At 39.8% G+C, this 27,020-nt stretch overlaps 1 protein-coding gene across 3 annotated transcripts in view; it reads left to right on the forward strand.

Annotated features, from left to right (window-relative positions):
- Nucleotides 1-26,031, forward strand: part of map3k13 (mitogen-activated protein kinase kinase kinase 13) — a 64,903-nt gene extending 38,872 nt beyond the window's left edge. For all 3 annotated transcript variants that reach the window (XM_004917785.4, XM_002936531.5, XM_004917786.4), the window contains exons 3-13: nucleotides 4,824-5,007; nucleotides 9,369-9,560; nucleotides 9,846-10,004; nucleotides 12,173-12,331; nucleotides 12,788-12,896; nucleotides 13,920-14,029; nucleotides 15,021-15,137; nucleotides 15,783-15,920; nucleotides 16,001-16,775; nucleotides 18,446-18,814; nucleotides 21,235-26,031. In XM_004917785.4, coding sequence (XP_004917842.1) covers nucleotides 4,824-5,007; nucleotides 9,369-9,560; nucleotides 9,846-10,004; nucleotides 12,173-12,331; nucleotides 12,788-12,896; nucleotides 13,920-14,029; nucleotides 15,021-15,137; nucleotides 15,783-15,920; nucleotides 16,001-16,775; nucleotides 18,446-18,814; nucleotides 21,235-21,336 — 2,414 coding nt within the window. In that variant the 3' untranslated portion in view covers nucleotides 21,337-26,031. The remainder of the gene's footprint in view (nucleotides 1-4,823; nucleotides 5,008-9,368; nucleotides 9,561-9,845; nucleotides 10,005-12,172; nucleotides 12,332-12,787; nucleotides 12,897-13,919; nucleotides 14,030-15,020; nucleotides 15,138-15,782; nucleotides 15,921-16,000; nucleotides 16,776-18,445; nucleotides 18,815-21,234) is intronic.
- The last annotated feature ends 989 nt before the right edge of the window (nucleotides 26,032-27,020 follow it).

Genomic DNA, 27,020 nt, shown 5'->3' on the forward strand with positions numbered 1-27,020 from the left:
TGTTTAGTAAAAACTTAGCAATTTATGATAAATACTTTCAAATCAAAACAAAGCTAAATATTCAGGTATATTTTTTTTTTATTATTAATTTTACAATATCACAAAACAATTAAATACAAAATAGTGTTTGATATACTGACATTGAAATGGTGTCGTCGAGTTTAGGTCAATACAAGCAAGGATACTATTGCTAGGCATTGCAGTTGTCACTATATAGGACTCCCAGAGTCCTTCCTCTGTTCAAGAAACAGATTCTGGCAAAGTCCTCCCTTTGTCCATGAAAAGATCATTCCCTCCCCACCCACCGTCACACACCCGACCACATAGTCCCCATCGGCAACATGGCCCATTGTTTATCTCCATTACACGCAAAAACACTGTGAATTACAGCACTTCCAAGGCATACATAAATGCCTCCATACATGCAGATTTAATGTTATCTAATGATTATGGGCATCCACAGTGATAACCAAGTAGCACTGATCTGTTTGCTTGCAAAAGTTCTGATATGGCCTCTGTGATCCAAAGAAATCACTAAACACTTTGTTAAAAACTGCCCCTAGAAGTGAACATACTGTACATACACAGATAGATTGAAATAGGCAGAATTGCCCAACCAGATTTTTGCATACATGATCACTTTTAGCCATTTTAGAGCAGATCTGTCAAGTGTCACCTAATTAGATGTACCTTCTTGGTGGGGGAGCAGAAAATCACCCAATTTCCAATTTTGTGTCTGTCAGCAACCTGACTTGCCAAAAAACCCCTATTTTGGCACACAGATGGTTAGCTCACTAATACAAGTAGGTGATATTAAGTTGCCATTACCATTGGATACCACTGACAGCAAACTAAGAAAGAAAATAAGCACAGCAAGTAGCCATGTATTTACAAATATTATCCAAGTAAGTGTTAAAGGAGAAAGAAAGGTAAAAACTAAGTAAGTATTATCAGAAAGGTATGTAAATACAGCCATAAGCACTCTCAGAAATGCTGCACTGACTTCTCTGTCAAAAGATTTGTTGTGTCTGTAATTCCTTTGCAGAGACATGCAGCTCTCTCCCTTCTCCTGCTCCCCCCTCCCTCAAGAATGCTAAGAACTCACTCCCCCCCCCTTAGGAATGTGGATCTGAGCCAATCAGCAGGAAGCTGACTCATAGGGGCTGATTTACTTACCCAGGAACGGGTCGAATGGAGTCCGATTGCGTTTTTTTCGTAATGATCGGTACTTTGCGATTTTTTCGTATGTTTTGCGATTTTTTCGGATTCTTTACGAATTTTTCGGATCCAATACGATTTTTGCGTAAAAACGCGAGTTTTCCTATCCATTACGAAAGTTGCGTAAAAAGTTGCGCATTTTGCGTAGCGTTAAAACGTACGCGAAAAGTTGCGCATTTTTCGCGTAAGTTTTAACGCTACGAAAAATGCGCAACTTTTTACGCAACTTTCGTAATGGATACGAAAAACTCGCGTTTTTACGCAAAAATCGTATTGGTAACGAAAAATTCGTACAGAATCCGAAAAAATCGCAAAACATACGAAAAAGTCGCAAAATGTTCGTTTTCAAGTCGGAACTTTTCCAATTCGGGTCGGATTCGTGGATTAGTAAATCAGCCCCATAGTCTTACTAACTGAGCATGTACACTTGGTCTGGGTCTCGGTGCAGAAGCGAGGCATTATGGGAACTTTCTTTACACAGCTCAGCATTTTGTCTTCCTGTTTGGCTTTTGATCATCTGAGCTGGTGAAATATGGGGAGACTTAAGGGCACTATTGAGAGAACTGAAGGTATGCCTGCAGCTTGAGATTAATTCTTTATTAGCCTTTCCTTCTCCTTTAAAGAACAGTTTAATACAGGCAAACTCAAGACAAACTGAAATTACTTCAACTTTAAATATGTCTTCTATATAGAACCAATAGCCAGATCCTGTACTTCAAAACAACAGATATTTATTTGTCAGGCTTTTAAGCCCAAGGGATATTGTGTACTGTAAAATCTTTGAACTGTAAGGCAGGGAATAGTGCGCTGCTTATATGTTGGGCTGCCTGCAAACAAAATAAATTGCACATCTGTGACCCAGTTATTTACTATGTGAATAATGAGCTGAGTGTATCAGGGAAGTGTTGGACTGTGCTATGGATGTCCTTAGTATTGGCAGCATTTCTGTGGACAAAATTCAAAGTTTAAATATGGAGTAAACATCGCATTTTACTGCAGTTTTGAACGAAGTAATTTATTTCTGTCAATTGCTACAGAAACTGCCAGCAACAATAGCTTTTTATTAAAGAGAATCGGGCTACTTGTGCCATTGAGATGAGATACTGGGCCATAAACTGATTTCTTTTGCTCATGTTCCATCCTTTAGCCTGATTTGGCATGCTTTTCCTAAAGAATGCTGTGCTTCATTGTGTTTCCATATCCCAGTTATAGTGTAATCTGCTTGGGCAGCCCAATTTTTCTCTATATTTTAAAGCAGGATCTATAAGACATTGGTGTAATGGCCAAATTATCTATACTGAAACTCTACAGGGCCCATTTATCAAAGTACGACCGAATACAAAAAAATTGTATTTCAAAGCTTTTGTCGTAATATTTGCGGCTTTTCCGTTAATTTGCGCAACTTTTCGTACTTTGCGACAAAAAGCGTGACAATTTGTGTGACAAAATCGTATTTGTTGCGCCGAGTACGAAAGTTTCGGATTCATTGGCTTCGTTATTGTGACTTTCCTTTGGCCAGGTTGGAGCTGCAGAGTGCCATTGAGTCCTATGGGAGGCTTCCAAAATCATGCACAGAAAGATCAAAGTTAGAAAGGTTTTCCCGCCCTTTACGATAGTTTGGAAACGAACATTTCATGACTTTCGGATCTCCAATATGATATTATCATGACTAATACGATTTTTTCGTAAGCATTTTCCTGATATTTCCGATCATCAGAAATTATCGTATCTAATCCGAATTTTACCCATTTCGGGATTTGAACTCGTACTTTGATGAATCAGCCCCTACATCTGTCAGGATCCCCTTCAGATCTTTATTTGGCTCAGGGGTGCTGTCTCTATTTTGAACCTTCTAGAATCCAATTTATTATTGCTATTATCATAAATTATTAGGGTAACAACACAAAGGGCGAATTTGTGGATTTAATTTTTAGAAGGTGACAGCAAATCCCCTAAGGCCTCACCACACACCATTGCTTGCTATTGAAATTGCCTGAAAGTGCTTATGCGAGTGCATTAGTTGCTTGCAAACTTGGATCGCCACATGTCCAATGATAATTGCCTAAAGTGCTTGAGCAACCACGTCTTCAGTATCAGGCAATGGTGGGAGGGTGCAGTTGATGCCACCTACTGAGTTACTAAAATTTACGAGTGCTTAAGTTCACAAAATTGTCCCCTGTGCTTCAATACATTCTAAGAGAAAAACTGTGGTTGTGTCATTGCCACAATTCACTTGTGTGGCTGGTTTGATTTCCAGTTATTCCACAGTACCTGTATTGTTATATCATTTGAAATTACATTTATGAATGCACCAAATGCAGTAACTAAAAATGTCGGCTAATCCAACAAAATGAGTATTCTTGACCAAGGTAGTAGCTTTGAAATGATGTGACCATTTTGCAGTCATTACCAGGTAACAGCTAGAGTTCATTTCCATAAATCTTATAGAGCCTCTTTTAGTGTTTATATGCAAAACACTAAATAAAATGGCAAAAGAGCCTTGCATGGAACTGTCCCCAGAGGCATGAAGCTGTCAGTTGTGTCCTTATTGCCTGCTGATGCTGTAATTTTGCTTCAATTTCTTCCATCTTCATGGAAATTATATAGGCCAGTGCCAACACAAAAGGGCCTGCTGCAAAGCGCCAATCCATACTCATGCAGGTTAAGCCTTCCTACTGCATAAAAAAGGTCAGATTGTTGTGACTTTGGCAAAGACACCTTTTCTCCTTGCCCCTTGGGCATAGTGTGTTCCATAGTGTAGAGACTTCATGGTCATTATGGTCATTCATGGTCATTATGGGGAAGATTTGCAGGAAGGACAGAGTTTCCCTCAGTCCAGTAACCCAGAGCAACCAAGAAGCAGTTATAGGTTTCCTGCATGACAGAATTATGGCATGCAAAATGTTAAGCACAGTGCCAGCTTTCGTGGCAACCTTTAGCTACTCTTCTGCTCTTCTGCCCCCTCCTATTGGCTGACCCACTTTTGCTGGAAGAGGAGAGGGCATTACAGCGCTTACTCTCGCTCAGCTTCCTAAAGTGACAGCTGACAACAATATATATATCTAGTGAGAGAGAGAGAAATGGCACCAAAGTTGCATGTGTGACAATTAGGTCCCCTACCTGAGCACCATGACCGTGTAATATATGTTCATACAGAATTATAGTAACCACAGCATATGAAATGTACACCTGTCATTCACATATACTTGTAAGTTAATTCATGATATTCTACAACTGCATGTCCTTATGCAGAGATGTCAAGCCCTGCAACTTCAAAATACTTGTGACAAGGGAATAATAATTGTAATGTTTTGTGAGTGGGGATGGCCACCCCCTGTACGATTAGGGGGTACATCCAGTAAAAGTCAAGAATGGGAATGTCCCAAAATATCATGAAATGAATGTGGATGTCATAAAATGCAGTATGTGACACTCACCTGAAAAACACACTAGGTGATTTCTTTGCACACTGTAGATGGGAGTGCATAGGTGACGAGAGGATGTAGTGGTTCAGTTTTTTAAAATGGTTGTACCAGAGTTAGAAATGACTGAACACAGGCTGCCATCTTCTAATCCTTTTTGTACTTTCTCTTTCTCTCTCTCAGACACATGGGAAGTCCCTTTTGAAGAAATTTCTGAGCTGCAGTGGCTGGGAAGTGGGGCACAAGGAGCCGTCTTCCTTGGCAAATTCAGAGGGGAGGAAGTAGCCATCAAAAAAGTGAGGGAACAAAAAGAAACAGACATCAAGCACCTTCGAAAGTTAAAGCACCCCAACATCATTGCTTTTAAGTAAGAAACTGGAACACACTTTTGGTTTGTCTGTGGGAGTTGGTACCATGTATCATGCTTTTCCAACAGGGATACGCATGATTTTGCCACCCAGTTGTTGAAGCTTTTCTGTAATTAATAGCTAATTCCATTTGTTTTCCCCCTGTTTCTTAGTTTCCTTCTTAACAACTTTTTATCAACTTCTTAAACAACTTACAGCCCTTCTCTTTATTACTTTATACATACATCTCTTCTCTTATTCACCTTTATCACATAATGACCCTAAGGACTCATAGCATGTGCACAATAAAGGAAAACATTTAGTTGCTGGTAATGGTACTAAGCGAGTTGTGTCTATACACACAGCTTACATGCACCTGTTTAGTGCTGTTAGTGATGCTGCACACCAGGAGCACTACCATTTTCACACAAATGCAGTAAGGAAGATATCTGCTGCTGCAACTTGTGTATGACTGAATATGGTAAGATGCATCCACATGGCAGACTGAACTTCAGATGCAGCACATGCTATTTTGTAGGTGCTTGCAGTGATGCTGGAGTTCTTATTAAAACACTGAATGCTGTAGGTAAAGAAGCATCGCAATTTGCATGTGACTTTGCACGTTTTGGTGGGAATTTTGTAAGTTCTAGTTAAAAACAAATGAGTAATGAAACTTAATCATTATATCTTTGTTAACATTTTTCTGTGTCCCAGAGATGACCAGTATGCAAATGCAGAAGATTCTGGGTACTGTAGTTCAACAACTTTTAAAGGGCTACATGATAAGTAGCCATGCTCCATCCTTAATCATTTGTATGCCTGTCTGCTCCCACACTAGCTGTCTCCTCACTCACCTTCACCTTCATTCTCTCCCTTGCACTCCCACTCTCTATCTTCTTTGCTCCGTCAGCCTTGTGTGACATTTATGGTAAACAACAAATGACACGTCCCGGGTTCATGCAAGGTGAGGAAAATTGGCAAAATTAGCAAAGTTTAAAAAACTCCATAGGGTGTTATACAGTAAACTTCCCTCCCTTCTATGGTCCTGTTATAAAATGAACATGCTGAGTAACAGGCTTATAGTTTGGCCTGTATAACCCCCTTGGCTTTCACAATCTATCACTAATGGCAATGTTCCCTCTAAGCTGTGCATTTGTGCGCACATGCACACACATTTTGAGGCCAGCACACACAACAAATTGTGGCATGCACAAAGAATTTTGTGTGAAAACACCACATTTTGTATTTATTCTGACTTGAGCATACAGTTTTTTGAGAAGATGTAGATGGGTGTACAACAGGGGTAGGCTGATCAGAGTGTTTATCCACAGTCTGAAAATTAGCCTGATATTAGGTAAAACGATACTATATTAATCTGGAAAATGTAGCAACTGCAGAGATCAAGCAAGTAGTTCTAAACCCCTGCCGCCACATAACCACTGCATCTGCCATTTGCTGTGGAAACTGCCAGATACGCATACATTTAAAGGAAAAGTAGAGAAAAAAATCTCCAATTTACTCAATGCATAGGGTGCGAGAAACAATGTGTTAAACACCCATTGACTCCAGTGCATTTTCAATGAAAAAAAAACACAATGAAAAACCCCACTAACATCAATACATTTGGCAACACCAACCATATTGTGCCTTAAGTGCTCATAAACATGGGCATTTGTGTTTGATGTGTGGTAGATTTTATGTGCATTCCATAATGTGGCAACATAGGCAATTACATCCATATTCACAGTGCCTTTTGGTACAGACCCATGGAGATACACAGGTCAGCTCATATCTTCAAAATAAAAAATCTACCAGCAGGCAAATGCTGATACAAACACATGTTTAAGGGCTTGGGTTGCCACCTTTTTGGGAAAAAAATGCTGGCCTTTTTATATTTTCATCTTTCATCCCTACTACTAACATTGGCATCAAGCAAGGGTGGCATTATTTTTGTACCTAGGGAAAAAAAAGGAAGATCACCATCGAGCGGGATTAGAACCAGAGCCATCAGGATTTACAGTCCTCGTTTTACCCCTGAGCTATCGAAGGGATCGCAAGTTGCAGCTGTCTCAGACTGGCTCCTAACTGTGCCCTATTTGCCTATGAAGCAGCAGATTGGGACAAACCACAAACAGCAAGACATCCCCTAGCCATGACTTTAGCTGAGCTAAGAAAATGCTGCCCTGATTGCAATTTTATTTGCATGGTGTCAGTGCAGCCCTGCAACATGCAGTTAGCAGAGATACTAAATGACTCCTGCCTGTAGTTGGGGAATGATGGGAGCTACAAAATGCAGATATAATTTATACAGGAGCAGTGGCCGGCTCCATGTTGGTTTGCAGTCAGTTGGTTTAAGGTGAGAGCTCTGTGCAGACAATCAGGTTCTCCCACAGGCTTTGTGCATGTGGCCATTATTGCGCTAAATATAGAAAAGAGCCTCAAACTGTAGCCAAAAAGTAGGAAGCACAGAATTGTACACTGTTGCCGTAAGATTAAAACCTGAAATGGAACCAGAAGCTCTGCCCCAAAGAATGGGAAACAGCCACAAGCAATTAAGGGGGCATTTACTAACGTTCTATTTTTTTTTTTTTTTTATGTTTTATAACTTTTTTGCACAAAAATACAATTTTGTTGTGGAAAAAACGCATTTTTTGCCACTTATTATGTGAGACAACCCTGATTACTTGTAAGGAAAAATACACCATCTAAAAGCTGTTGAGATCATGAGGAAGTCAATGGCCGGTGTCCTTTTTATAACTGGAAGATCTTCTTTGTTTGTTCGTATTTTTTGTCATTTTTGACACATTCTTTTGTGCAACAATATAAAAGTTGTTGTTTTTGCATTTTTTTCTGCTTTTTTCATTCATGCTTTTTCAATATTTTCAATATTTTAATAAATGGCTAGACATTCGTAGAAATGTGGAAATGAGTCTAAAAGCACAAAAATCGAAATGTTAATGATAAATGATAATGATAAATGCCCCTCTTTTTGGTGAAATGTTGCCATTACGCATGCAGGCAGGTAGTGTTCTCCTGGCACAAATGTTTCCTCTAAGCTGTGCATGCACGCATATTTTAAGGACACCACACACAACAAATTGTGGTGTACACTAAGAATTTTGAGTGATGGGAGCTAGATGCAGATATAGTTATATAGGAGCAGTGGCCAGCTCCATGTTGGTTTGAGGTCAGTTGGTTTGAGGTGAGACCTCAGGCCGGTCAAGTTCTCCCAATGGCTTTGTGCATGTGGCCATTATTGTGCTGAAACAGGAAAGATCCTCAAACTGTAGCCGCAAAGTAGGAAGCATGGAATTGTCAGGAATGTCATTGGCACCCTAACGTTTGGCACCCCCAGTGATTTTTACCTTTTCTTCTCATTTAAAACCTAAAATGGAACCAGGAGCTCTGCCCCAAAGAATGGAAAACAGCCCCAGACAATTAGGGGGACATTTACTAATGTTTGAATTTTTTCATGATTCATATTATTTTGCGCAAAAATATGATTTTTTTTCCCGAATTTTTTTTTACATTTATTATGTGACAAATAAACTGTGCCCACACACATTTTGAGGCTGCACACAAAAAATTGTGCTACACAAAAAGAATTTTCTGCACAAAACACAAAATGTATTTACTCTGACCTGTGCACACGGGTTTAAAATGTGCATAAAATAATTTTTTTGAGAATGTAGACAAGAAGGAATTAGAGGGAACATTGACCAAGGGGTTAGGATGGCATTTAAAACTAAAATGAGTTTGTCTCAGCCAACTTCAGATTTAAGAAAATGACAGTATAAAGCAAAGATTACAGAGCAGCAGATTTTATTTTAGGAGTCTTTAAACCACACATAAAAATAAGGCAGAGAAAGGAACAAATCCTTTCCTTTCTTTGTAACTCCTCTTTATTGGTCCACATATTGATTAACATATTCTGTAATTAAAAGTTTGGAACTAATTTGCTAACTGATGTATATTTCTATTCATAAATATTGTTTTGTCTTGCTGTTTTATATTTACATATATGTAAGTGAGAAAAACCATAACCATTACTTTGTCCTGGCAGGATATATATGCCATTGACTTATGAGACAAGCCATCTGAAATTAAGCCTTACTCACTAAGGTCTTGCATCTTTTCAGGTTACAACCAATCATAAAAAAACCTAACTGGGATGTCAATACCCAAGTTGCTTAACATGTTTGGTTTGTTTCTTGGCATGGCCTTCCTGCAAATTAAATTAGCACAGGACTGGCCACTTATTGGTATAGTAATTGTTGGAATGATCTCCTGCAGTTCTCCCTTACAATTCTAACGTGATTTATAAATTTCTCGTTTGAAGTTTATTGTAATTAATGTTCATCTTCTTTCTCACTTTCTGCAGAGGAGTGTGTACACAGGCACCCTGTTACTGCCTTATCATGGAATACTGTGCCCATGGGCAGCTTTATGAGGTTCTCAGGGCTGGGCGCAAAGTCACCCCTAGACTGCTGGTGGACTGGTCAACTGGCATTGCTAGTGGCATGAACTACCTCCACCTGCACAAGATCATCCACCGAGACCTTAAATCACCCAAGTAAGTAACAGCTTTCCTTTGTGGTATGTGTTGGTGGCAGTTATGCATGATGTAACATCAAAACCATATAGGAGGAACAGTCGACATCTACCCAACTCAGTTGTAGCATCTATTCCTACTGGTCAGTGGGTGAAGAAAAGGAACTTGAATATGAAATTCAACTATTAGTTACATTTGACAATGTTGGATTGCTTTGGTGTTTTTTGAAGTTAATTGCCATAAATACAGCTTGAAAAGTCAACTCACAAAGTGATCTAAATTTTCTATATGACTTTCTCTTTGCAGTGTCCTAGTTACCCATGCAGACACTGTGAAAATTTCAGACTTCGGCACTTCCAAGGAACTCAGTGACAAAAGTACCAAGATGTCTTTTGCTGGCACTGTGGCCTGGATGGCTCCTGAAGTCATCCGCAATGAACCTGTCTCTGAAAAAGTGGATATCTGGTCAGTGTTTTTCTAGTGTGCAGCGGAAGCCATTAGCAATTTGTTTAAATATGTCTACAACATGTTACACAGTGAAAGAAATGATTTGATTTTATCACTAGGGTAACAGCAGTGGTACAGTCAAAGGATATCTAAACCCCTTACAAAAAATGTAATCAATGAACAGCCTCTTTAAAGTATTTAAAAACATGCAACTCTGGTTGTTAAAAGGTTAATAGTAAGGCTGTAAAAGTTACTATTTGTTTTAGAAAAAAGTGTTGGTGCTGGAGAACGGCAGGTATATATGCAGTACAAATGATACAGTTGGGGGAAATGTGCTCAACCTTTATACATGGTAGGAAAATGGAAGGTTTACATGTCATTTAAGAACCTCTGTTAGTAATAACCCTGGATACAGTATAGTCCCCATTTTTTCTCAGGGGACCAGTAAAAAATGATGTAAAATCTGGGAAAAAATAAATCAGGGAAATGTAGATGTAAACTGGTAGAACCACAGTGTAACTGGTGTAAAATGCGGAAAACCTTAAAATCAGGTGATGTAAAATTGAGGTTTCACTGTAATAGTAATTCTATTTATTAAGAAGCAAGGCAAAAATCTTTATAAAACGCTAAATCTACTCTAAATAACAATTTACACACATAGGATTTTGGTGTAGTTTTTTGGTGGATTCATTATTTTCTACATTAACTACTCAAAAGACACGCTAATTAAGCCAGAGATTTTCAACAACTGGCCTCTAGCAACAAATCTTAGTATCTCCTAACAGGTTTTAACACCTGTATTTGCCAATTATTCCAGTTTTATCATCAGAGATGGCACCTTCATTGGCAAGTGTCTCTAATGTCTTGCAGTGGTGCCTTGATTGCCAAGTGCCTTTGTTTACCTGGGATGGAGCATTTTTTGAATAGGGTTTCTAATGTATTTCTATAGTGGTGAAATTCCATGTTGAACTGTATTCCTAATGCATCTAACTGTACTATCAAGTAGAGCTGGGCGGTATGACCAAAAATTTATATCACGGTATTTTTCAAAATTATATCGATATCACGGTATTTGACGGTATATAAATAAAAAATAAATAATAAATATTGGTGGCCCCCCCCACCCCCCCAACAACCCCAACCCCAGCCCCCCCAACCACAACCCCCCCCCAACCCCCCCAGCCACAACCCCCACAGCCCCCCCAACCCCAGCCACAACCCCCCCAGCCCCAGCACCAGCCACAACCCCCAAGCCCCAGCACCAGCCACAACCCCCCCAGCCCCAGCCACAACCCCAGCACCAGCCACAACCCCCCCAACCCCAGCACCAGCCACAACCCCAGCACCAGCCACAACCCCAGCACCAGCCACAACCCCCCCAGCCCCAGCCACAACCCCAGCACCAGCCACAACCCCCCCAACCCCAGCACCAGCCACAACCCCCCCAACCCCAGCACCAGCCACAACCCCCCCAACCCCAGCACCAGCCACAACCCCAGCACCAGCCACAACCCCAGCACCAGCCACAACCCCAGCACCAGCCACAACCCCCCCAGCCCCAGCCCCAACCCCCCAGCACCAGCCACAACCCCCCCAACCCCAGCACCAGCCACAACCCCCCCAGCACCAGCCACAACCCCCCCAGCACCAGCCACAACCCCCCCAGCACCAGCACCAGCCCCAGCCCAACTTACCCAACTTGTGGTTCCTCCAGCTCCAGCGATGCGTCCTAGCGACGTCGCGTGCGCGCCGACGTCACATGCGCGCCGACGTCACGTGCGCACGGGCGCAACCCGGATGTAACTGGATAAAAACTGCAGGAAGGGCGCATACCGGTATAGCGGTATGTTCAAAAATCATATCGTTTTTTTTTTCAAAAACCGGTATACCGGTTAAACCGGTATACCGCCCAGCACTACTATCAAGTGGAAACTTGAAATTAGCCCCTGATCCTAATATAGAGGATTTGGCAAGCTCCATTTTTGTGCTCAGGTAAATAGCCTGTGAAAGTTAGGCTACCACGAGGTGTTGCAATAATATTGCTGAGAATATGCCTAGGGATATTTTGAAAGTGGAAATTGCACCGAGACATTGACATTGTCTAAAGGCAATTACCCAAAAGTCTACACAAGCCTATAGATCTATTATGAGTAATGAAGATTAACCATATATTTATGCTTTGACAGGTCCTTTGGGGTCTTACTGTGGGAGCTACTTACTGGAGAAATTCCCTACAAAGATGTTGATTCATCTGCTATTATCTGGGGAGTGGGCAGCAATAGCCTTCATCTTCCTGTCCCTTCTACTTGCCCAGATGGCTTTAAAATCCTTATGAAGCAGACTTGGTAAGGAACTAAAGATATTTCTAGTCTGTTCAGTCTGGTAATAAGTGATGTTGCAGGGCAAACTTAGTTCAAACAATAAGAAAATGCAGAAGAAAACATTTTATTATACAATAAAATGTAGAAAATGCAGAAAAATGTATTTATGCATTTGTGATAATAAGCATATTGCAGAGTTACCTGTTATGATACCTGTAATGCAGTACAAGTTGGACTGAATTCCTTAGTCTGTGTAATTGGATCAGAGATGTACACTGTGGCATGGGAAGGCTGCTTCCAATAAAAATAAGAAGTTGCTTCTGCAGTCAACATAAATCCAAACATAGGAGAATATATTTATTATACAGTTATAACCTGCACAACTATATGGTAAAATAAAGAATTATAAGTGTTTAACAGAGGCTTTTACTTCTAATATAGCAAGTCATAGTTTCCTAACATGCTTTAAATATCCCACAGGCAGAGCAAACCACGCAACCGCCCATCTTTCAGACAAATTCTTATGCACCTAGATATCGCCTCTGCTGATGTCCTGGGGACACCTCAGGAGACATATTTTAAATCCCAGGTAAGATTTCCACCGTGTGAGAGGAGCCCTTAATTTAGTTAATTGCAGCAAAGGTGAGGCAGCAAAGTCTGTAATTGATGTAAATAAAGAGATGCACAGTAGGCATAACTGTCATGGTAACTGGACTTGGTAACAAAACAAAAAGAGAGGATAATAAAGAAAAAAACAGTTATATTACAAATATAAATAACAACTGTCAATAAAGGACCTAAAAGCACTCTTGCTGTTACTCTGTTTAATAATGTTGGGAAAAAGGCCTCTGCCAATTTTTATATTGTGTTATAAAAGCAGCTTAGTCCTGACAGGAATTTGCATTTTAGAATGGGTAGAAGTGAGTGAGATTACAAAGGTAAGTCAGTTTACTAAGCAAATGCTGGAAATATCTCATTTTTCTTCTCTCATGACAACCATAATAGCTAAAATGTTGTTGAGTGTATTATTGTTCTCTTGTATTGTTAGTTTTTTTAAGAGCACTTTAATGGTCTCTTAAATGCTGGAGTAATTCAAAACACTGCCTCTCCCCCTTTGCCTTACTAAATATTCATTGCATTTAACGCTTAGATTGTATGTTTACATCCCATTTTCCCTTGAATCCTTACAAATATTTCACACATTCCTTACACACTATGCTTCATCCATTTTTATTTTAAAAAAACACACCCTGTCCCATAATACATGTAGAAGGATGGTATTACTTTATCAAAATGCAGTAGCCAAAGTTAGGGAGTGGGATAACCTTCTTGTTGAAAGTAATGGTATTTTGAACATAGTTATGAGTTACAACTTACACAGTAAGTGTGAAAATTTGCCATTAGAGAATTACTTTGGCCTCATGTCTGTGGACTGTACTAAAAAACTTTTAGGCAAAATGGCTAAAAATCACCCTTTGACAATAAAACAGATTGTGTCCCTTTTAAAGATTATGCTTATATTTACAGTTGGTTAGAGATGCAACTGTAGGTTGAATGAGTGAAAAGTAGAATTTATAGGAAACATTTGTGTATAACATCTGTCCCTTCGCAGGCTGAGTGGAGAGAAGAAGTAAAGAAGCATTTTGAGAAGATCAAGAGTGAAGGGACCTGTATTCATCGCCTGGATGAGGAGTTAATTCGCAGGCGCAGAGAGGAGCTCAGGTATGTTCCAAGCTCAGGTCATGCAGGCAATGGATATGGCAGCAAGAAGACTCTCCACCATGAATAGTTGTCTTCTTCTAAAAAAATATGTTCATAGACTGTGGCATAACTGTGCTACTCGTGTGCTTGTGAGGGGACATGATTACTCTGTACAAGTACATTAGAGGGGATTATAGGCAGATGGGGGATGTTCTTTTTTCCCTTAAAAACAATCAACGCACTAGAGGTCACCCCTTTAGATTAGAGGAACGGAGCTTCCATTTGAAGCAGCGTAGGTGGTTTTTCACGGTGAGGACAGTGAGGTTATGGAATGCCCTTCCTAGAGATGTGGTAATGGCAGATTCTGTTAATGCCTTTAAGAGGGGCCTGGATGAGTTCTTGAACAGTCAGAATATCCAAGGCTATTGTGATACTAATATCTACAGTTAGTATTAGTGGTTGTATATATAGTTTATGTATGTGAGTGTATAGATTTGTAGGTGTGGGTTGTGTGTGCTGGGTTTACTTGGATGGGTTGAACTTGATGGACTCTGGTCTTTTTTCAACCCTATGTAACTATGTTATTGTAGTCCCCCTAACCAGTGCAATCAAGTGCGTTGCCCACTGCAAGTAAGCGAGCACTGTGCATGCAGCTAAATGTGAGGGCCAGGCATCACAGAGGAATTTTTTGTGGAGGCTTGGTTGGTTGGAGGACAGAGGCCTTCATAATATCTTTAGTGACCAATTGCCAACACTAAGCTAAAATTTACACAAGTTGATATGTGAGAGGGAGAGCTCATGTATATTATATTACGTACACTGTGATGCTTCTTAACAAGGAAAAGCTTGGTAACATTTTGGCACCTCTCAGTGAAATTGACTTTACACGTCCTTGGGAAGCCATTCAATGTCCTTGTCCAGCCTAAATTAGTATTAAAAATCCTTGTCACCACCTTTATGAATGTTACTCTGCCTTCTGTGATAAAAAGATGAAGTTTTCTGTCTTTAATAGACATGCACTTGATATCCGTGAACATTATGAGCGCAAGCTGGAAAGGGCCAACAACCTCTACATGGAGCTGAGTTCCATTATGTTGCAGCTAGAGGTGCGAGAAAAGGAGCTAATCAGGTATGTGCAGTAACCATGCAGTTAAACACAGGCATGCAGTTATATCATGTCAGTTTCTAAACCCATAAATTCTAAATATTTTTATTAGGTAAAGTAAATCTGACATCTGTGCACATATTCTTAGAATCATGTAGAATTGCATAAATTTTTTTTAATGTCTGCTGTTAACTATAAATCTGTGCCCTGTGTGTCCTTAGGCACTGTCTGCAAGCTTTTTCCATGCAAATTGCCAAGGCTTCAGCAAGGAGTTTCTAGGAAATTACATTAGGGCTGTTTGGTAAATAAGTTACAGGCTGTATTGCTTGAAGGTAGACCCCACTACCTACTATAGTATATGGATGGCCGTGGCTGAAAATAGTTATGAAAGCAACTAATATTGGTAAAAGAAATGCTGTTTTCTGCAAATAATTATTTTTGAATTATGCCTAATAACATATCACAGCTTGAAAAATCAGTGAATTGATTTTAGACATATCAGAGACATTTTAATTGAGCAAACAATGGGTATGGCAGCATCCTTCAACTGAAATAAGTAGCTCAGCAGTAACTGGAAAGAAACAGGTTTCTGGCAGAGAAATATGCTAAGATGCATTAAGTGAAATACACCTGAAAAATAGATAACTGTTTCTCTCATTGTTCTGTTAGGCGGGAGCAAGCTGTGGAGAAAAAATACCCAGGGACTTACAAAAGACATCCTGTCCGACCCATTGTTCATCCCAACTCTGTTGAGAAGCTTATCAAAAAGAAAGGTCCTCCCTCAAGGGTGCCATCTCAGACAAAACGGTAAGTAGCTTAAATATTCTGTTGCTGTGTATGATAACTGTGTGATAACCTGACATTAACACAGGGTCTTTTATTGACAGGCCTGACCTTCTAAAATCTGATGGCATTGTTAGTGCAGAAGGGAGTGCTGCCAGTGCATCCCCCATTTCTGGGAGTCCAAAGACTTCTTCAGGAGCAGGAAAGAGCCGTTACCGAAGTAAACCACGTCACCGTCGAGGTAATAGCAAAGGCAGCCATGCTGATTTTGTTGGTGTGCTGAAACAGCAGGAATCTCCAATACCTTCCCAACAATCCTCTCAGCACCATACTCCAGCTTCTCCTCCAGTCACTCCATGTAGCCCTTACCATGAAACTTCTCAAGTCATGACAACTCGCCACCAAACTCTAAATGTTCATGGGCAGAACATTGCCAACTGCGCCAACAACCTACGTTACTTTGGTCCGGCAGCTGCACTAAGGAGTCCTCTGAGCAGCCATGCTCAGAGGCGTTTGTCTGGTTCCAGCCCAGACCTTCTCTCTAGCACACTTGAGGCTGATAGTCGCATCCAGCCTGAAAGGGAATATGATTACTGTCAGCAGGATCCTTACAACCCCTGCCCAGGCTGTACTGAGGCTTCTGTTCAGCAAGATACTGACACTGGGAATTGGAACAATACAAATATGGTGACTGCTGAGTACAGGACATCAGATGGAGACCCTCCCGAATCTCCCAGACACAACCTAGTACCGGAGAACTATGAGAAACCGGAAAGTGGAGGAGAACAATTTACTAGTCTCAAGGCTGCAATTGGTGTTAGTGCTCTGACTGTTCCCACACCCCCAGCACTACCACGTAGGATACGCACTCTGCGCAAGGTAAATCCTTCAAATTGAACTAATTTAGCATTACTGGCACCACCATTACAGTGTTTAATTACATTTTAGTAAGCATCGCCCATGAAAAAAGGCAGTTTCCCAGTAGTATATCATTTAAAATGAGAATATATGAGCACACAGTAAATGTGTTAAAAAATGTTGGGTAGAATAATAAACAAACCCACAGACTTTAGGGTCATAATGCCTATGGGGCCAAGACACAGCATGTGTAGGTTCAAGGAGCAGAAGCCGTCAGCCTCCTAGGACACTTTTCTACCTAAAGGTGGCCAGGTGGACATACATGGGGCAGATTTTAGCTGCCAATTGAAGTCCTTTAGACTGATTTGACAGCTTATCCTCCCATGTATGGGGACCACCAGCGGCCCTACCTGACTCATATCTGGCCGAAAGTTGAGCAGGTTTAATTTTTTTGGTCGGATCAGGGACCACATTGGCTCATTGATGCTGTCTTTGCTCTTACTTTTTGTATCCCTTTCCCTAGGGCCAAATGATCGCATTAGCATATCGGGGGAAAGATTTGCTTGTTTGTTGACCTCAAGCTACTATTGTTTGTGCTATTTACAGAGGTCATTTGAAGTTTTCTTTTAATAAACCAATTCAATTGACAACCTACCCAATGGGTTTTAAATTCCTCCATTCACCGTAGTAAAAATATTCAGCATAGGTTATTAAGTACAGGGAGCCTAAATTATCTGCATAATAGTATATATACATAAAAGTGGGGCAGTCTTTCTGGTTGATTGAATAACAATTGGAATTCTAAGCATAGATCCTAATGATACAGTGAAGGCAGTAGCCTTTAAAAATAGAATCAAAGATATACAAGGTATGCAGAACATTTATTATTTAGTAAAGGCCAGGGAATGTAGAGTGACCAAATGTCGCACAAGCCCAACCCTCATATGTAAGTAAAAGGAGATATGTGGGAAATATGAAAAGTAATAAATAAAATAGAACCCCTATAACACCATTAAAATTAGCTAATGTTTGTATTAATATCTCTATATTGGTATGGGTTTATTTGACGTTTAAATTATTTTAAAAAAAACAACTTAGGGGCAGCTTTATTGAAATTTGAGTTTAGAGCTTAATACATAAAACTCACCTATGTTCTATTCATTCCAATGGGAGAGGTGTATATATCAAATGGTGAGTTCTAACTTTCATCTGTTGACAAATATGCTACTAAAAATCCCATAGGAATGAATAGAACGTAGGTGAGTTTTTATGTATTCGGCTCTAAACTCACGATCACCAGCACCGGGATTGGGTGGGCAGGAGATTGCTCGCTTAGGTTACTCCTTCTTCAAAACAGCTGCACAGCTTGCCTGCACTCCCAAGTGGGAAATAACTATTTATACACCCATATAAAAAAATTAGGAGATAAAATATGGAGGTGGCCCTTTACTAAATTTTCGTAAGATTACTGTAAATGTAATCATTAATTTTAAAAAAAACATATTAAAACATATTCCATTACAGTTGAAAAAAGGGTGTTTTCATCACACTGAATTAAAGAAATGTGTATGCCATAACATTGCTACTGATGAAGAGAGAGAACACCATTTTTGGTTACAATTTAAAGTGGACTGATAGTCAAAGCAGCTTATGCAAAGTTACTCAGTACTGTTCTGTTTATCAATTCACAGAATGGGGACGAATCATCCGAAGAAGAAGAAGGGGAGGTGGACAGTGAGGTGGAATTCCCCAGGAGACACAGACCTCCTCGAGGCATGAGTAGCTGCCAGTCATATTCTACATTCAGTTCGGAGAATTTTTCTGTGTCTGATGGGGAGGAAGGGAACACCAGTGACCACTCTAACAGCCCTGATGATGTGGCTGGAGGTGACAAGATATGGCACGGTGATAAGTTGGATGACCTGTTGTCCCAGACCCCAGAGATCCCCATTGAGATCTCCATGCAGTCAGATGGGCTGTCAGATAAGGAGTGTGCAGTGAGACGTGTCAAGACTCAGATGTCTCTTGGCAAACTGTGCACGGAGGAGCACAACTATGAGGTAAGGGAAATGCTCAGAAACTGTAGTTTCTGCTGTACTATAATAAAATGCTAGCAGTTAGCTCTTTTAAGGCTTCCTTGTTACTGCCTTAGCTTAGCTCCCTGCCTGCCAGTGCTGACATTGCACTGTAATGTATGGGCAGCACACAGTTATTACAGGAATGGAAATTCAGCCATCTGATAAGCTATCAGGCAGGCTGATGCTACAGATAATTCATATAGCAAGTGTACAACGAAACAGCAGTGATCACTCCACCATTCCCCTGTGGTGAGAGGGTACTGAAACAGCCCTGTTATTACTTGTACTAGTTAATATCTAGGGTGTAAAACTCACTAAATGATTAAAAAGCTTAATCCCAGAAACTGATTCAATCTGCTTATGTACCAGTACATTTTTGTTGAGAGGGGCTTTGTCACTGGGCAAAACATGCCAGGTTTTACTTCTGTTTTGGGGCTCAGTCTTCAATCCCATTGCTCTAATGGCATTTTTGGTTGGCAATATCAGTAGTATAGCATTTTTAGTAATACAAGTAAGCATGGGGTTGATTTTCAATGCAGAATTTCTGGATGAAGTCAGGGAGAGGGGCAGATCAATGTGTGAAATTAGAGCTCACCAAAGTAAAATTCCCCCACTCTCTCTTTATCCCTATAGTATGTTTAGAGGCTTATTTATAAAATTGTGAACTCTTTCACTCACTAATAAATATACCTTTAAAAATCCCAAAGGGATTAATAGAAAGTGGGGAGATATTTCTGTGGTGAGCTTTAAATTAATATTGCCCCTTATTGTAGGCTTATCCTAGCTCAGGGCTGTCTAGACACTCTTTGACATCATAATTTTAATTAAAGTGACCCTCCAACATAAGTTGGACAGCACTGCCGTAGCTTGTTGGAGTTCAAGCATATGGAGATTTTGCCAGTTTCTGGGATGTTTTTTCTTTGATTTACACATTAAATAACATTGTTTTCTTCCAGAAGAAGTAATGAAATGTAACTTTTATGTTAGTTATCCCTATACCATAAGTACATAGTACAATGATTTGTAAACATGTACACTAAGGGGCTGATTTACTAACCCACGAATCCGACCCGAATTGGAAAAGTTCTGACTTGAAAACGAATATTTTGCGACTTTTTCGTATGTTTTGCGATTTTTTCGGATTCTGTACGAATTTTTCGGATCCAATACGATTTTTGCGTAAAAACGCGAGTTTTTCGTATCCATTACGAAAGTTGCGTAAAAAGTTGCGCATTTTGCGTAGCGTTAAAACTTACGCGAAAAGTTGCGGATTTTTCGTAGCGTTAAAACTTAACGCTACGAAAAATGCGCAACTTTTCGCGTAAGTTTTAACGCTACGCAAAATGCGCAACTTTTTACGCAACTTTCGTAATGGATAGGAAAACTCGCGTTTTTACGCAAAAATCGTATTGGATCCGAAAAATTCGTAAAGAATCCGAAAAAAATCGCAAAACATACGAAAAAATCGCAAAGTACCGATCATTACGAAAAAAACGCAATCGGACTCCATTCGACCCGTTCGTGGGTAAGTAAATCAGCCCCTAAGAGGCAGATTTATCAAAATGTGAGTTAAGAACTTAATAAATAAATAAAAACTCACCCATGTTCTATTCATTCCTATGAGATTTTTAGAAGTGTATTTATCAGTGGGTGAAAGTTAGAACTCGCTATTTGATAAATATGCTTCTAAAAATCCCATAGGAATGAATAGAACATGGGTGAGTTTTTATGTATTTAGCTCCAAATTCACATTTTGATAAATCTGCCCCATAGTATGTACTTGATTAATTGTTTAAGGTGCTGTGGTTAATTCAACTTTTTGCTAGTACAGGTATAGGATCCAGAAAACCCGTTATCCAGAAAGCTCCGAATTACAGGAAAGGCAATCTCCCATAGACACACATTATATACAAATAAATCATATTTTAAATTATTACCTTTTTCTCTGTAATACAGAATTACAGTACATTGTAATTGATCCTACAATAAAATGTATCCTTATAGGAGGCAAAGCAATCTTATTGGGTTTATTTGACGTTTAAATGATTTTGAGTAGACTTATATTATGAAAAATCCCTTATCTGGAAAACCCCAGGTCCCAAGCATTCTGGATAACAGGTCCAATACCTGTATTCTATTTCTTCTACCAGTTAATATGCACATTATCAGTGGCCACATTCATTAAGAAACAATTCTTTGTATGTCATGTACCTCCAGCAGTTAGATGGTTTATTCTAACACAGACACTACATACAAAACTGTCCATGTGGGTTACTTGTGTAATATATTACTTACAAGATATAGATACACAGAGGGCTCAGATAAAGCATTTGATAAGGCATTTGTTTGTTTATATATTTTGAGTGACCTTTTACTTATATTTTTCCTACTTCTCATTGCAGAATGCAGGGAACTTTGCAGAGTCAGACTGTGACTCTTCTGAAGGCGAATGCTCTGACGCAACTGTAAGAACCAACAACCCAGTAAATTCCTCCACCTGGTGAGGAGACTACAGCCCTGGAACAGTATTCTCTTCTCCCGTTTATCTCCTTACGCAGGTCTCTTCTTATGGGGTGCACCAGAATTAAGAATTTGCCCTAGATCTTCTTTTGTAACCCCTTTCTTTTAGCCCTCCCACTGCTGGATGAGGGACAGCAAGGCGTTGCAAAGCAATACATCGTTGGTCCTCCATCTTCTGGCAGGACTAGGGCTAACAGTATCTGCAATAACAGGGGCCCAAAGACTTGTGGGGAAATTCCCCCAAAATTAACTAGCTTCAGAGGAAGCATTTCAAACAATGGCAGGGATAAATATTTTCATTAAATATAAAAAGAAATACTGTAAAATTCCATATTTATTCTTTTTGAGTTTGGACCCTTTGTAATGTCAGGAAGATGAATTAGTGAATAGCGTAACTAGATTAAAGCACCACATAAAGGAATCATATAAGAAACCAAGGAAAAAACAGCTGACTGATATACAGATTCTTGATAGACTTGCTGCTGTTTTTTGGACCAAAAGCTGTTTTGTTTTTTGTTTTTTCAATTTTAGCCTAGTTTAACCATAGGATTTATTATTTCTCTTTGCAAAGTCACAGATGAGAAATAGAACAAAATTTTAAATGTGGAATGCTTGTGGCTAATTTACACGGCCACTTCCTGTTCTTCCATCGGCAGCAGGGGCACACAGGAGCATCAGAAATGCAGAGAGAGAAGCATCACAGGATCAGATATTTACATTTTATTCTGGCTGTAACAATCACTTGTAATGCCAGAGACCTCTGCATTATGTTCCACGCCCTTTAGGAATCCATAATTGCATTTTAAGCCCTGATGTTGGGAAACCCATGTTAAACTGAATTAAAAGAAATTCACACGGCTTCCTAACATCCTAAGGCAGTTGGCTGTGATCGAAGACATCAGTCTTGTGCCCATCCAATAAAACCCAGCCCAGCAGGAGAATAACAGTAAATTGGCTATGGACATGTGGATTTGGGCAAGCTTATATGAACACTGTTAGCAGACTCCAGACACCAGCACTTGGAAACTTCCTGTGTATTGCATTCATTTTCTTTTTTTCTCGTGGACACCAACTGCATTTTGAGAAAGTCAAGACGTGACTCACCTTTGCACTCAGGAGCGATCACATGCATCCCATTGCCTCCCAGTTACAGAATGGACTGGTACTGACAGAACCCTCATAAAGCACATGATGTGAAGGAACATCAGCAACACTAATGTGAAAAGGCACTATTATTTTATTCTAGAGGAAGGGGGTACTTTTTAGAATCTGGGGTGACCACGAGGTCAGGATTCAGGTATATGAGCGGCTCATTCCAAAAATATTCAGTTGTGCAATTGAAGAAGTTCTGCGGTTCTTTGTGCAGAAGTTAAACAAAGGTAAGGGATATAGGAACAGTATCACATACATGGCTTGGATATATCCTACAGCAAGCTGGGTTGAAATGTTAAAAACAACTACCTAAATGTAGTTTTAGAAGCAACTCCCCTTCTCTCTCCTCATTAGAAGGGGAGTGCTAGGAGTTTTGTCAAATGTCATATGTCCTTGGGTTTCTGAAACATATAGCTTGCTGTCCTGCACTGCTGTAAAGCAGGAAATCCCTTTACCAGAGAGTTTAAGCTCAAAAACATCAAAGGAAATGGAGATTCTCACTGGCTAATTTGCAGGTCGTGACAAATGCTACTTAACTTTGACTTCATTTGGTTTTAGTGGTAATTAGGGGGTTTATCATTGTAACCCCTTTGCTTACCAAAGAGCATAGTGTGAGTTCTGTAACAAAACTGCAAACTTCATTAGCCAATCAGAATTCCCCATTAAGGAATGAGACGCTCTTCCAATGACTGTGTTATTATGTGATGTTATTTTTGTAATGGTCTACATGTGTTCTCAGCCACACCTTTTGTATGGCATATAATTTATTTCCCTGAAAAACCTCAGGGTACAGATTCAGGCGAATTGGGATTTTTAGTTTTTATGGCCCAAGCCACATATGGGTTGAATTTGTGGCACCTTCCATGGCAAATCCTAGATGACCAGCTGAATCTGGCACACCTTTCTGTTCAGTTAATATGTTTACACAGTTATTTGAATTCAGCCCTTCTGCTGCTGGAGGGAACCCGTCTGGCTAAAGAAGGATCAGTCCTAACGCAACCCATGCTGCAAAGGTGCACAATGACCCCTCAGTGTTAAGATGAACCACATGCAAACTAAATCTCATGCAACTTAAAATAGGTGATTTTTTTGCTAAAATGTAGGCCCATATCCAAATGAGGATTTTGTATTTGCCCATATATAACGATAACAGATTCTGTTCGTCCCCATTACATGTATTATATAGACATTGTCTCCTCCATGTGAGTCACGTGATAGTAATTTGCCTACACCGAATAGTCTTATACACTAATCTAATAAACAGAAGTTTATAGTAACCATGTATGTCCCTACTGAAAGCCCTTTTTGCAAGTGACACATGGAGCTATATACAGTCGCAAATTATTACACTTGCAAAATAATAGATGCACCAGCTACATATTACATGTGGTTTGTGCACCCATCCCTAAACAAATAAATGTGTCCTTGTTGCTGCCTAGAATATTCTTTGCCTGCATATTTTCATCTATGCTTATGAAACCAAGCTGTCCCCTCAGCTGAGACAGTGGCACTTGAGAAGCATCCAGTTCTACTGATAGCTAAATATGCACACAAGGAATGTTCTGAGAACAACTAGAGACATGTCATTGTATCATGTTTTTCTTTTCAGCATAGATAAATAGAAATAACACTCTACTTAATGATATACAGTATAGTGCCTTTATAATCAGACATCTCCTAAATAAAGTAGCAGGAACTATTAGAAAAACAAAATTATCTTATACAGAATGATCAAACTGCCCATTTAATTCATTCCTAGTATTTATTTAAAGGACATGTTTCCTCTCCAGCAGCATTTGGGTTAAACCTACACTTAACTCCTTCCTTGTGTCGAGCACTTGCAGCTCCGTATCTTATATAAATACGTTCCAAGCTCCTAGACAAGGAAGAGGTTAATGGGTGTAGCACCTTAGGACAAATGAAGGGAAATGTTTCATTATTCTGGGAAACAGTATTGTATGAACCTTTAAATTATTACTTTTGTTTTGGTCATGTAGCAGGACTACATTCAGATTTTAAGTTATATGGTATTCCAATTAATTTTATTTCTGTGATTTGATTTCTGTAGATCAGAAGGTATCTGTGTTTATTGTCGGACACACATTGATTTTCACTTATTTGTTCTATGTTTTGTCTTTTTTTATCTGGAAAGTGAACAAAGTGATTTCATGATCAATTTCAGCAGCAGAAGGTAGTGGTGTAAGAGGCAGATTGTGCATGAAGATATGCAGAGGTCAGGAATGGATTTGGAATGTAACCGTAAGCTTTTCGTGTCAATGGCATTCCAAGCTGTAGCAATGGCTTATCCAGTAGAATGCTTGGACTCATGCCAGTAGTTTTATTTGACTCCCTTAGATAAATGCAGGGCAGAATGGAAGTTGTGGGTATAGTCCTTTTAATGTATTTATTCATATTAAAAATAGATGGAAATTTGTCATCTTGATCCTGCAGGTTGCTGAAACTTATCTATTGGGTGATGGAAAAGGTTCAATATGGCTTCCTCTCATTATTCTAACTTTTACTATATCATGACTGGATGCTATTTATGCTTTACCTATGGTGTCCTGAAACTCAACAGCTCAGTTTCTATCTTTTGCTTGCTGCAGATAATCTGGCCACACAGCTAAGAGCCATTTGTTTGGAGAAGTATACACAGTATATAGCCCATGGCATTATCTGCCCAACCCAATCAATATCCGAGGAGAACATTTCAAGCCCATACACTGGCCCAGTAGTCTATCTGATTGAGCAGCCACAATTTGCTTGTGTATGGGCAGCTTTAGAGGTACACATATATCTAATGGGGAGTCTTGGGCAAATTGTTACTGTGATTGCCTCAGTATCCCCTTATACGTTTCTTTGGCTCATGGTGATCATAGTTGTATAGTGGCCCCCTAAGGCTAAAGGCAGTTTTGGTGCCACGGTTTAAATAGGTAAAAAAAAACAGTGGTTGTCAAAATGCCACTAAGTGTTTTATGCATCTTTATCTGAAGTCTGCAACTTCTTACAGCTGATCCCACCATTTGGCAGTCTGTACTTAGTCCTAGCCTCCTTTCAATCCACATCTGCCAAGCTCCAACCCTGTATTCAGAGAAGCAAGAAGAGCATCGGACTGCCTGAGGATATAGAGCACCATACTGTAAAAGTCAAATATAATGGGTCAGGGAATCAGCTCTCCGTATAGATCACTATCATGGCAAGATTTACTATTAAATTAAGAGCTTCATATATCCAAGAATGAATGGCATGACTGCAGAATACCTATTGATTAGACATTAGCACATTCATTGGCAGTAAGAGGTTTAGGAGGAACATTTCCATTTGTGTACCTAATTGGGAGTGATTATCCCCCATATCCGTTCCATAGCCCAGTTGACTCATGCTTAACAAGCAGGCCTTTTAGAATTGCTTATACACGAGTTATGATACCAGCCTGACCTTTTGTTTTATGTCTGTATAGGAATGGGAAATCAGAATGAAATATCAAAGCAAACAAATGCATGGAATAAAAAGCCAGTGTACCTTAAGTTGTAAGCCTTTTTATTTTCCTGTTTCTCTTTCCAGTAAGCAAGTGCTGTGAAGGGACATCCAATATCATTAACGAGAATGCTTGCATGGGTGCAGAATTATACTTTTTTACACATAGGTTTTATTTGTTTTTCTTATGGTCTTGTGATAAATAAATGTTTATTATTATGCTTCCTCAACCTAACTTTTGTTTTCGAATGCAAGAAATTCAGGCATGTTTTTCCCTAGAAGTGCATTACAATTAGGGATGCACCGAACCCTACCCCCCCCGACGGATTTGGCCAAATAACGAACTAAATCCGGATCCTAATTAGCATATGGTAATTAAGATCATGATGGGCTAAAAATCAGCACACGCACAGTGCATGCTGAAGTTTTTTTCCCGCTAACATCTAACCCTTCTGAATGCTAATTAGCATATGCAAATTTACGCTGATTTGGATTTGGTTCGGCCAGGACCACGGACCCGACCGCAACCGAACCCTGCCAAAAAGGCCAAATCCTGCCCGGATACCGAACCAAATCCTGGATTCGGTAAATCCCTAATTACAATACAAAGTGCTGCTGAAATCAACCAATGAAAGCAGGGGAAATCTGTCAGCAGCTCACAGCATGAATGTGTTGGTTGCAGCTGGAAAAAAGATGTTAGGTTGATGCCACATGTGGCGTAGGGCTGATTTTTTCGGCAAGCGGAAAAAACGATTGCCGAAAATTCAGCCCTACGCCTGCTACTTGTGCCTGCACCAGAATGAATGGAATACGCCCGGGTGCAGGCACATGTAGCCGATATATGCATGAAAACGCGAGACTTTGCATTCTCTCGCGTTTTCATGTGTATATCGGCTACATGTGCCTGCACCCGAGTGTATTCCATTCATTTGGGTGCAGGCACAAGTAGCAGCCTTAGGCTGAGATATGCTTTCTGAGAAAAGCTTTCTCTTTAACCCTTTCACTGCCAGCCAATTTGGTGATTCTGTTTCTTTTATTC

This window comes from Xenopus tropicalis, chromosome 9 (assembly GCF_000004195.4).
Source record: "Xenopus tropicalis strain Nigerian chromosome 9, UCB_Xtro_10.0, whole genome shotgun sequence".
NCBI lineage: Eukaryota > Metazoa > Chordata > Amphibia > Anura > Pipidae > Xenopus > Xenopus tropicalis.